The following is a 12,945-nucleotide window of genomic DNA, read 5'->3' on the forward strand; positions in this document are numbered from 1 at the left end:
TCAGGGCAACCGATGTTTCCTCAACACGTCGAAGCTCCTTCAAGTCTTAGGATGGTGACGAGCAGCCGGTGTTTGAAAAGGTTTGCTGAATTTCCCGTCGAAAATAAAAACCAGAAGTTGGTGCTCAAGACGCTCACTCCGTCATGTGTATTTCAGCAACTCTTTTATAATAAACTGCACTTATTGGAGTAGTTTTAATGTACCTTTTAACTCTCAAGCGTAATCTGAGAAAAACAGCACACTTTTCCAGCAACATTTGCGTCAACGTGTCGCACTACTCGATTACTTTAAAAAAAAAAAAAAAATTCAGATTCGGTGCACGTTCGACACTGTACCTCAAACGTCAAAGCAGCTGGTCGCAGGTCTGCCGTGGTTCTCTGTTCTCAGGTAGCCATGCAGCAGCATGACTCAGCGTGATGCGGCACGCGGCCGCACAATCATTTATGCTGCCGGAAAATCAGATCAAACAATGCAAAACCCTGCAGCACCACCGGCCCACCAGCCCCCACCCCTCCACCTCCTTTTTATTTTTTTTTTCTTTCTGCCTGAAATCTAAACTGTCCCACAGGCCAGCGGCGGTAATTAAGAGTTAGCTCACATTCTGGCGGGGAAGCGGAGGCTACCGAAGCGTAAAAGGACCTTTCGCCTCTCGTGAACAGAGCAGGAGGGGCCGCCTGTTGTCACGGGGACAGCTGTGCGTGTGCGCTTCAGTAACAGCTCAGGTGGTTTCATTAGGAGGTGGTTCTTCTTATCAGGTCACTTTATCCATCCGAGCAGCTCAAGGTGAAAGTCTCTGCTGCATGTTTAACCCCGCCTCCCTCCCTCCCTCCCTCCTCACCTGGGTAAGGCACCCGACCCTTGGTGACCAGCTCCGTCAGCAAGATGCCGAATGACCACACGTCGGACTTGATGGTGAACTTTCCGTACAGCGCGGCCTCCGGGGCGGTCCACTTGATGGGGAACTTTGCACCTGCAGGAGAGCGGTGAGATGACATCAGCTTTCATTCACCCACAGAACCTGCAGGATGCTGCCGTTCTCTGTCCTGATTTAACGTGTCAGCGGTTTGCACTTCAGTTTATTCTGCATAAGAAGTGAGATGGTGACATTTGATGTCACGATTTTTCTTTCATATAAGCAAATATGAATATAGATACCATATAAATTAAGCCACTATGCTTTTCCTATTACTTTCATTGACGCCACTCTCCGTTCTTCTCCCCCTACCTGACACACAGGGAATTTAAAGAAACAAATCACAAGTCAACAAAAGCAATATAAAACAACAACAACATTGCTGTCATTATAATTATATAAATTAAATATGAATATAATTATAATATTTCACTCATATCCAGACACTTTCAGATTCAAAATGTTGTATTAAGTCTTTGTTTGAATAAATTTGGAGCCTGAAAAATGAGCTGAGAGCAGAAAATCTATATAATTACATTATTTAAGTATATGTTAAGTTAAAAGTCCTTTTTTTGTTTTTGTTCTGTTGTAAAAATTGTGTTGACCCTAAAGAAGAGACTTAGAGATGTGACAGTGAGTATCTGGATGCGTCTAAATTCTGGGCTGCAGAGGAGTTGGACACTGAGCAGATGGTGTGTTGCGCTAACTCAGTGAACCCTGGCAGGGCGTATTGTGGGAGGCGGCCTAAGGGACTGCCATATGATAAGAAAGAAAAAAAAACCTTGTGACCGGGATGTGATCGCTGTCGTGAGCATTTTGTCCTGCAAAGTGCTTTAGTGACAGCGCTGTATATCAAAGGTTCTTATTGAGGAACCGCGGCGGATGTTCTCCATCTACATGGTTCGTGCTCTTCAGCCACAGAAAGCAGTTGTAAGAAAAGACCCCGGATGTCTCATAATCTCGTTCCACAATTTGTATAAAAGCAACGACTTCAGCGCCTTTTTAAAGACAGCTGTGGCGCGCTGGGGAGATTCTGCATGTGTGATCCCTGACTGGAAGATAAAACGTAGACATGCGTTATTGGCAAAACAAATTATTGCATTGCATTGTGGTAACAAACGCAAAAACATTTCACTAAAATACAAAAACATTGAAGAAAACACCAATGTTTGTGTGTTCTGAGAAATATTTTTGCTTTTGTTCCCTCAGGGCCACCGTACTTCTGGCACGATCGACTGTGTTAATGACAGAAATCTGAAATATAATGTGCAGCAAAAGAATTACAGGAGGTAGATACAGTATCAGTTCAAATGTGTTCATTTCTTACTTAGTTCCCTTTACACACTTATTGGTCACAGTTTACACAAGTGACTGTCTGATTTTAAAAACTACTTCATGGAAAAGTTAAAGAGGAAATCAAGAGGTTAATCACACTTACAAAGAGTGGAGCTCATGTTAGGCTGACTGCCAGATTACAGCATCTGTGACCGATGGAGGAGGTCTGACTTTTTAAAGGGAACTGAGACAACTAGCAGAGATCCAAGAACATGTGTGCAGCAAATTGACTTCATTTGTTAAAGGGGAGAAAAAAAATAATCTCCACAATGACAACATGTGCTGAGCAAAGACGAACTGTGTGAACTGGAACAGCTGTTCTGGCAAACTAACCAGCAGGGAGGTGACGATACTTATAGTGAAATTTTAACATCACATGACCCAAATAAGACAGACAGCGGTGGGATAATATGAAATATGGGAAGACAGAGGAATGAGGAATGACATGCAATAAAAGTTCCCTGCCTGAACCACATTACTGTTCATGATGAGCTCACCAACCTGCAGACCACCAGGGCGCCATTAACAAGGTGTTTCTGCAGAGTTCATTCAACCCATGATGGGAAACTGGTCTCTAAATCAAATTATCAATTCATTCTTTCAAATAATTTTATTAAACAGGGGCAACTTATTAATATCTCTTATGGAGCTTTAAGACACATCTCATTTGTTGTCATGACAATTGAACAACTCTATGAGATGTGGCTAGAAGCTCTGAAAAGAATATAGTAATTTACTGGTTGTCAAACTATTTCAAAGGTCAACAATGAACCCTCATGGCTTCATGTTTCTTCTGTCAACTGAAAATGAACCTGAGTCCTGAATCAACCAATCAGCTTGCAGGTCTTTTTGAATATTCTTTTCTAATGAATGAGGGATTATTTTCAGATGGACCTCCAGAAAACTAATAAGAAGGAGTGACTTTAGCTAACAACACCGAGATAACTGATGGACACATTTTTATTCACTTTGGATTTGATGAGAGAAGTTGAATGGGAGTCTATGGAGCCGGAGGCTTTTTGGAGCTGACCTCTAGTGGCACTCAATGGTATTGCAGCTGAAGACACTTCTGCATCGGAACCATTTTTCAGACCTGGAAACTATGAACTCTTTTATAAACAGTCTGTGGTTTTATATCTAGTCTGTGGTTATATATCTAGTCTGTGATTTTATATCTAGTTTGTGATTTTATATCTAGTCTGTGGTTTCATATCTAGTCTGTAGTTTTATATCTGGTCTGTAGTTTTATATTTAGTCTGTGGTTTTATATCTAGTCTGTAGTTTTATATCTCGTCTGTAGTTTTATATCTAGTCTGTAGTTTTATATCTAGTCTGTGGAAGGGACGTGACCAAGGAGGGATGGATTTATACTTTTTTCCATCTATCCAGCTTGTCCTATCACAGGCAGCGGGGACATATTTACTTGACATGGTGTTTTTGGGTCATTTATAAACTCTGGTGGTTTTTCCAACAGTTGGGTTTTGTTCTATTTTATGTTAAAGTCTACGGCGAGGTTGACTTGTTTGCTGCTGAAAGTTCCCGGATGTTCCTGATCTAAAGCACCTTCTCTAGGTCGGTCGCTGGAGACATTCGTGCGTCTCTTCATAGGAGCACAACTCGTCGGTAATTACTGATTGGTTCAACAGTCAAATTAGTCTGATTATCAGGATATAAACACACATGTCTCATTTCTGGTACAACATCTTCATCAAATCTTTCTGCGCCTCAGGAGCAAGGAGTGTCTTCTCCCAGTTTCTATGTAACAGTGAGCAAATATTTGGGGCTGATTGTGGTTTCACTGGCGAGTCATTTTGACGTGGGCGGGTCGCACATTTTGCCTCCCTCTGAGAGAGTTTCCTCCATGACCTCATGTGGTCATGTAGACAGCATGTGAGTGGGAGTAGTAGGAATGTGCATTTCGCATTGAGTGTGTGTGTGTGGGGGGAGGGGGTAATCAGTGGGGAGCCCCACCTTGTCGAGCTGTGTATTCGTTGTCCTCGATGAGCCTGGCCAAACCAAAGTCGGCGATCTTGCACACCAGGTTGTCGCCCACCAGGATGTTGGCGGAGCGCAGGTCTCTGTGGATGTAGTTCATCCTCTCGATGTAGGCCATACCTGCTGCCACCTGGAGCGCAGCACAGAGCAGAGCAGCACTCAATGGATCAAACTCTGACGACGACGCTACTTCTATTAGCTTCTGTTTCATATTGTTGAATATCTTCAGGCACAGAAAACAACAGCTCTGATAGAATAACACCAGCTGAGGGGAGTTAAAGCTCACGTTTGGACAGTTAAATATGCAACTCTAACAAATATACGTGTTCACCTGTTGAATTCAGAAGATGTCTCATTTCAGATGACGGACTACTTACTAAAAATGTGGGTCAAATAGGATGCACTGTTATGAAATAAGAGAACAGGACCTCGTGATAATAAAGTTCATTCGAATGCGCATGATGCAAATTATGAAACAGGATATTGACATTGACAAACGAGTTAAGTCTACACTGACCTGTTCTTTAATGGCTCACAGTAAATTCAGCATTATGAACTATTTCCATTAGTACAAGTCTTTCACCTTAAGAGTTTCTCTTTTTAACTGAAATATTGTTTTTATACATTATTATTTCAATGTCACTTCTCTGTTAACCTGCAGTCAACAAAACTCAACCTTTCCGGTTCTTATTTCAAATTAAAAGCCTCCCAGAAATGTTAAGAATTATCCATCTTTGAGGTTTTGATTTGATTTGATGTTTTTTTTTCTACATGTGATGGTAAATTGAATACTTTTGGATTAAAAACTGTTCGCTCTACACAAAAGTATGATCAGTGTGCTTTTAGGAAATGATGATGGGCATTTCTATCTTTTCCAACATCTAACAGACAAACTGATTAATTGAGAAGCCATCCATATATTTTGAGGTCAGAGTGGTTTTAAGAAACCAAACAGCATGAAGATAATGTATAACTCACTGATTCCATCAGTTCAACAACATACGGAGTTTATGAAGACAACAGGTGAACATGAAGAAGCGTTGCGTTTGAATTAGCTTCAAATTAAAAAACAAAGACTGAAATATTCCAGAGGTTATACAACAGACATCTGATTGGTCAACTGAACATTTGGAACGTGACATCACACCCTGCTCAAAACTAGAACCTCCACCTCCACCTCTAATATATAATTACAGTTGAGTTTCATATAATATGTAATATAATGTAGTTTTACTTGTTATAGTTCTATTAAATGACCTGTTTGGTGAAGTCGGGTCTCTTTTGGTCCTTTTTGGTTGTTCCGAGCACCCGTACTGTAACACCACGGATAGTCACGCACTTACAATCCTAGCGGCGGCTAGCTGGACCGGTTTGGTTTGAACACATGACACGGTGCTAAAATATTAAAAACACACAAGTCCATGGATATCTTTGTTCATCAGATATCTTTGTTCCTCAGAGATCTTACTTCATCAGATATCTTTGTTCCTCAGAGATCTTTGTTCATCTGATATCTTTGTTCTTCAGATATCTTTGTTCATCAGATATCTTTGTTCTTCAGATATCTTTGTTTATCTGATATCTTTGTTCATCTGATATCTTTGTTCATCAGATATCTTTGTTCCAACCAGACTGAGCAGTTTAGTGTTTCTATGTTCTGTATTTATTCAGTTGAAGACTAGAAATCCTCTCTGTTGCTAGGGGGTTGCCAAGGGTCAGACTACTTCCTGGAGTAATAAACATTACATACGTTACATAAGAGTCTACTGACGTGACTCATTGTTTTACAGTTGTTAGTCATAACCCTTGTGTTGCCATAGAAACAGAGATTGCAGTAACACAAAAGTTTTATATTTTCAGAGTGAATTTCTCCACAAAATGAAAACATTTAAATCACATATTTGAATTAGTTAGTAACTTGTTGTATAATCACTATATTATACTGGAGGGTGTTTTAACGTGATTATTGGCTCGACAGTGACCGATCCGTAAGCGTCACTGAAACACACCTTTCGTATAATATTGCTGAAGTCTTATTCTCTGTGCCGTTGCAGTAAATAAAGAAAATGTAAGTATGTTGTCTGGAGTGTCTGAAATCGTTCCTGTTGTTTTCAGGAGACCAAATGAAGACACAAGTCTCCTGTTCATGTAACAGAAACAGACAGGTGACCTCAGCACACAGTGTACCTGAGCTGCCATGTCCACCAGGTTGGGCAGCTTGAGCCCTCGTCCTTCTCCGTCCTTCAAGAACTCCAGCAGGCTTCCTACGGAGCATACAAAGAGATGTTCAGTGTTAAAACACAACTTCAGCCAATCAGAGGCGCCCTGCTGCTCCCGCCCTCCACAACAGCTGTTTGGAACTCAGCAATTACAAACCACAAGGTTTGTCTTATTCTGCTTCACATCGTCCACAGCAAGGGGCCGTTACAGGGTGAACACAGGACGGGAGGACTTTATGTTCGCCACAAAACCTTTGACCTTCGTACTATTTTGCTCTGGATCCTGGTTTTAAAGAGAGGTTTTCCTCAGACGTAACGGGCTGACCTACATGTGGCAGATTCGTTTATCTTTCAACACTTTGGACCACAACAGTACCGTATATTATATTTACTTGAGTACTCGAGGTGCCCAGAGGATTCATTCGGGGGACTTTTCTTTTTGTACCTATAGCAAGACAAAATTCCCATCAAGCACACAAGAAACATTTAAAGTTAATATTTTGATTATATTCATGCATCTTCAACCGACCAGGAGCTTCACCTTCAGGCTGTAGGCTCTTATAAAAAAACATAAAAATATAAAACCCCAAAAGTCTTCTATAATAGTCAGATTATGATCGCTTTGCTAAATATATTCTCTCCCAGAGCAGAAAAAAAATCCCTTCGGTTTTAATGAGTCTTGAATGAATGAATCTTTCTTCCGCGTCAGAAGATCAGCAGCTTTTCTTTGAGCTGTTTGTAGCTGGAACTTCGAACTCTATATATAACTCATCTTATTTTCCTTTATTTGTTGGGACTCTGAACCCAAACCTTATAGTATGTTGTTGTTTTCGTATTTGTAAGAGTTTTCTTTGTGTTTTCTGGTTCATTTCTTCCACAAATATCTGCACAAAGAGTCAGATGAATAAAATCCTCAGCACTCAGCGCTGCACTCTGAGATAAGTTACTCAACTCAAAGTGTCTCTTTCAAATGAATGATTCAAATGAATGGTTACGGAGACGGATTTGTTCCAGTTTGTTCTTCTTTGAATATAATTCAGAAAGAACCGTTTCTCTTTTCCTGTTGACTTCACTGTTTGTTTGTGTTTGTGTGTCACAAGTTGCACGTCGATGCCAACTCTGTGCTCAGGGGGAATACTGAAAGAGACCGAGTGAAGTGTTGCATCATCCTGATGAACTTCCCGGCAGTAATGGATGACATCAGTCAGTATCACTTGCAATCAATTAAGTTGGCTCCTAAAGATGATTAATAATATTCAGGTGTGGACCTCAGGTTCCTACAAAACTTAAACTGCCCTTGTGGAGCATCTCGGTAGTTCAGGCGGGCACAGAGTCTGTGGGCTCCTTCGCTGTCCAATCACAGAAAGGTTTGGCTCCGCCTCCCAGTCAGAGCACTTTAAACCCATTCCTTTATTCCAGCTGTTCCGAGCTCTCTGCATCACTGTGTTACCGCTGCACATCACCTCCTCCCTCATTCACACATCTTTCTGGGTTTGTTGTGTCCATTCATTCAAAGTTAAGTTTCAGACTCTTCTGGGTTTTTTTGTGATCTCAGAAACTGAGTCATGCTGCTCAGACTGTTGTGGACGTCACTCGTCTCCAAACACCAATCTATACAAGTCTTTAAGAAGTGGATGAATCTCACGCAGTGTCCTGACCTGTATTTAGAGTTCAGAATTGACTACATGTGTGTGTATGTCTGTGTGTGTGTGTCTGTGTGTGTGTGTGTGTGTGTGTGTGTGTGTGTGTGTGTGTGTGTGTGTATGTCTGTGTGTGTCTGTGTGTGTGTGTGTGTGTGTGTGTGTGTGTGTGTGTGTGTATGTCTGTGTATGTCTTTGTGTGTCTGTGTGTGTGTATGTCTGTGTGTGCGTGTGTGTGTATGTCTGTGTGTCTGTTTGTTTGTGTATGTATGTCTGTGTGTGGGTGTCTGTGTGTGTGTGTGTGTGTGTGTGTGTGTGTGTGTGTATGTCTGTGTGTGTTTGTGTATGTATGTCTGTGTGTGTGTGTGTGTGTGTGTGTGTGTGTGTATGTGTGTGTGTGTTCCTGTACCTTGGCCCATGTACTCTGTAACAATATAAATGGGTTCCTCTGACACCACAGCGTAGAGCTGCACCAGCTTGTCGTGGCGGAGCTTCTTCATGATCTGAGCCTCCTCCAGGAAGGACTCGGGGGACATGGTTCCAGGCTTCAGAGTCTTCACGGCCACCTTAGTGGTGCCGTTCCACGTTCCTGCACACAGAGGCCGGCGTCAGTACGGCGGGAACATCCATTCATAGTCAGATCATTTCAAAGTCCGAACGACAACCCAGCCGTCCTCAGGTCGGACGGCTGAGTGGAAAACAAGGGGAGAAGTCTCACTTTGTAATGACAATGAGGTAAACATGCAACACAGAATGAGATCAGGAGACAGTAAGAGAGTCAGTTTATCTTTAATTCTCATGAGCTTTGGTTGGGCTGAAGGATAATTAAATGGGTACGAGATTTAGAGTGGACTGGATTTGTAATGGCTTCGAGAGCTGGGAGAGGGAACCAGCCGGGCTCCGAGAGCCACAATACGCCAACACGGGAGCAGATAATCTCTTGTAGGATGATTAACAAAAGCAATCCTGTAAGCTCTTCACTGGTTGCATGTTACTGTACGGCAGCGTGGCCACGCGGCTCCAGCTCCTCCGTCACAGCATGTAATCACTCCAGTAAAGCAGTGCTTTTCTGTGACGGTAATACAGGCAGGAATATTAGTAGCGAGCCAAAGGGAGCTAGCATTTAGCCTGCATGTTGGGGGGAGGGGGGGTTAATTTAAGAGTAAGCTCATAAATGAGAGCAGTCTCTTTATCGTTGCAGCTGTGCAGCTGGGTGATGAGATAATAGGATCCCAGAGGCTGGGTGTCATCCGGGAGAAGACTTCAACGCCAGCGTCTGTCCAGCTGGAGGACGATCAGAACACAGACCTGCATGATCTGCACGGTGGAAGTCCAAAACACTCAACACTGAACGATCGGGGAGAAATAATCAGAGCAACAAATGGAGTAACACGTGAGCGAATACATGTGAAATGTAAAACAAAAAATATATATACTGTATATATTAAAATCGAACTTTTATTATTTAAGAAAATGAAAGTGACTGAGCCGAGTACAATGTCTGCTAGCTCACTTGAGGACGAGGCGTGTGGCTGCGTGTATGCGTGTTAACAAGAAGTTCAAAAAGCTGATGCCGTTTGCAGTTTAAAGTTTGTTGTTTTAAGTGTCAGGCGGTCAGTCACTGTCACCGCCAGACAACAATATAACGGGATGACGCTACTTTATTCAGGAGCAATAAACAATAGGAACAATGAGGAACAATAAAATAGATATTTCTCGTTTTTTGTGATTTCCAAAACTGATCTGAGCGGGCCTGCGATGGACGGACACCTCCCAGGGCGCACTACGTGAAAGAGGCTCGGTATTTTTGGATGGATCCATTTGTGAGTTGTTTTTTTTTTTTAGTACTTGTTATTGACCATTTTGGACTTCCATAATACAGAACATACACATGACTGTAAACAGCACTGAGGTAGAAAATTGTGTTCATGAATAGGAGCTGATTTTTCAAAGACATTTCTGGATTAAAGCAACAGAAATCCAGCGGGAACACTGCGGAGGGATAAGAAAGCATTTGCTTCCATCTCAAATTGGTAAAAAAAAAAAAAAATTAAAAAATTCTTGGCACGTTTAAAAACGAAGAAAGGAGGATTAATGTGAACCTCCAGGTGTATTTCCAGGGAGGCCCGAGGTAAGAGTTTAAACAGGGTTCTCTCTCTTGGGTTTCCTTACCGTAAAACACATCAGCAAAACATCCCGTTCCCAGCTTTACTTCCAACATAAGTGCGTCTCTGCTGATCTCCCAGGCATCATGACTCAAGCCCAAAGTGTCAGGGATGTAGTTCACACACACGCCCGTTAAATGAAAGCACAAACCATCCGCACTCTCTACAGGGGGAGGGAAGGCAAGGCAGAGGGTTAACTAGGGGGGAGAACATGCAGAGAGGACACATGGCAGGAGGCTGCGAGCAGAGAATCCCGACACGCCGGATGGTATCACATGGTTTTGGGAGGAAGGGGTAAGAAATCACAAGTGTTTCCTTGGCAACATCCCCAAACTGAGAATTATCAACAATTCCTGCCCCAAATTTCCTCATCTGATCCCCCCTCCCCTCCCGAGCCGGATTATTCGGTGTCTGGTGTCTCTGCTGGCTGCGTGCGGCCTCCTTTCCACACGGCCTCGTCTTCCGGAGGCGGCTGGATCCGTACCCATCCAGACCTCCCCAAACTGCCCGTTCCCCAGACGCTTGATCAGCTGCAGAGACTCCCGTGGGATCTCCCACACGTCTTTGGTTTTGACGGACAGGTCGGCGAGACGCGGCATCCCTTTGTGGCAGGGAACCACCAAGCGACAGCAGAGCCCCGCGGCTCGGTCTGCACACGGCGCACGGCAAACGGATCAGAGCACAGGGAGAGACGGACAGCGTTAGCAGAGCGTCCTGTAGGGACGAGAGAGGACAGCCTGCAGGCAAGAAACACAACCAGGGAGGACACAGAGCAGAGTGAACACCAGAGCTTTCCCTCCACTCTCTGATGGCAGTCCAGGTCAGAGGGGCAGTCGTCGGGCCGACCCGGTCCAGGTCAGGTGCAGACAGAGGTGCTGCCACGGGCAGCTTGAAGGGGAACTCCTCTGGTTTTACAGATCAGTTGTGTGTCTGTGTTGTGTGTCTGTGTGTGTGTGTTGTGTGTGTGTGTGTGTGTGGGTGTGGAGGAGCTTTGTGAGCACTGAGTGATGCAATCAGCGCTTTCCGACTTGGAAGCTCCACATTTTTTAACAAAAAGATACAAAACTTGGGGTGTGGGATTTAAAATGTGGATATTTATTAGGCAAAGAGGCGCTACTGAGTTGGATTATGGAAAAAAATGAAGAATGACTGTTAATAAGACACTTATTAAAAGCTGAATTTCCTAAAATGTTCTGATTTGTGATTCTTGGTTGCATATTATGATTTGTGTGTCTGATAAGAACACTCGGTTTGGTTCTTTGCTGGAGAATCAGTGACAATGACTACCGAGTGGGTTAGATCACCACGGTAACTTATGATGCAAACCTCACCTGGTTCAGAGCAGGTTATGTTGGAGATATCAGATCAAAAGCAAGCTTCTGACCAATCCATCTAGTTGGCGTTTTTTTCTTTTTTTTTTACCAGGACATCTTTCCATCCGTCAGCAGCAGCTGCTGGATGACGTGTTTAACTTCATATTTCTCTAAAATTACAATTTGTTCCTCGTTTGTAAAATGCTTCACAGTTCACCCCTCAGGTCAGAGAAGAGCGTCCGGGTTCTACGTGACGGCTCACTTCGGCTAATGGCGGCCGGGACCTGCATCCGCTTTACGATAGTGACGGCGATTTGTGGAAGCAGATAGCAGCGGCCGTCACTTCCCGTCGGGGGGAGATCGGGTACGTCGTCGACGGTGAGCGTGAAGACGCAGCGCAGGGACCGACTGAGAAGCTCAGGCTTGTTTAAGCAGCCGAGTGTCACTCCAGCTGCTTCTCTGTCCCTTTAGCTGGAGACGCCGACGTCGTGCTGTCCGTGATGAAATCGAACACTTCCCGCTTTCACTCTGAGGAAGCTCTCCTGTTTGCCCGTGATTGATTGATTACGTCAGTGGATTAAAGCAGAGTTTCCAGCTTCATGCTGCTATCTAGAGAACAACCCCCCCCCCCAACCCTCCTCCCGCTCACTTCCTCCCCTCTGCCAGTGATAAGGCCCCGGGGGTGTTTGCGCGGGGCAGTAAAGAGGAGATAAAGGCCTGCGTCTCACCCGTGGGAGTGTTCGAACTGCAGCTCGGAACATCAAAAGCCCATCTGGGGCCACCCGCCCGCCCGCTCCACTCGCGCATCGATACGGCTCTGTGTTCACTCTGCTGGCTGCCATAAAAGCTGTCGATATGCGGCCCGTGTCCACACAGCGAGCACCAAAACACAGAGCCGTCACGGGAAGAGACGGCAGCTCAGGAACAGGAAGCGCTTTACCCAACATGCTTCGCCAGAGTTTTGTCTGATGGGACAATATTTCAACAGTCACTACAATTTTTTTTCTTTCCGTTTTGTAATAAATGATCAAACGATTAGTTTGAGCATTTTACATTTTGAACTGGTTTCAAAACTTTGTTTATTAAAACTAACAACTGCAATCACAATCATTTGATTTAAGATTTTCAATTTGAATAACATCACACAAATTCAGCACACGGCGACGTCAGAACAACCTATAAACGTGTCTTTAAGGAATTCGTTTTTAGGCAATTTGAGGACGCAGGACACAAAAATATGTCTCCTGATGAGGTCCTGTTTTTACATCGTGTACCATCCACTGGTTTTATTACTTAAATAACAAAGTTAAGTCTGAGTTTTATCTGTGACATGTTGAAATATAGTGCAACTATGGAAGCCAATTT

General features: G+C 43.6%; 1 protein-coding gene across 8 annotated transcripts in view; it reads right to left on the reverse strand.

Annotated features, from left to right (window-relative positions):
- Positions 1–12,945, reverse strand: part of fynb (FYN proto-oncogene, Src family tyrosine kinase b) — a 74,225-nt gene that overhangs the window by 1,779 nt on the left and 59,501 nt on the right. For 6 of the 8 annotated variants that reach the window (XM_069705804.1, XM_069705801.1, XM_069705806.1 and 3 more), the window contains 5 exons: positions 10,752–10,916; positions 8,512–8,691; positions 6,431–6,507; positions 4,220–4,373; positions 839–970 (listed from right to left, as the gene is read on the reverse strand). In XM_069705804.1, the coding sequence (XP_069561905.1) occupies positions 839–970; positions 4,220–4,373; positions 6,431–6,507; positions 8,512–8,691; positions 10,752–10,916 (708 nt within the window). Of the gene's footprint in view, positions 1–838; positions 971–4,219; positions 4,374–6,430; positions 6,508–8,511; positions 8,692–10,274; positions 10,431–10,751; positions 10,917–12,945 lie in introns of all 8 variants that reach the window. The other 2 variants (XM_069705808.1, XM_069705807.1) reach the window with 2 other exon arrangements.

This window comes from Brachyistius frenatus, unplaced genomic scaffold (genome assembly GCF_029030835.1).
Source record: "Brachyistius frenatus isolate BFR_SWC_R1_liver_20210118 unplaced genomic scaffold, ASM2903083v1 Contig_59, whole genome shotgun sequence".
In the NCBI taxonomy this organism is placed as follows: domain Eukaryota; kingdom Metazoa; phylum Chordata; class Actinopteri; family Embiotocidae; genus Brachyistius; species Brachyistius frenatus.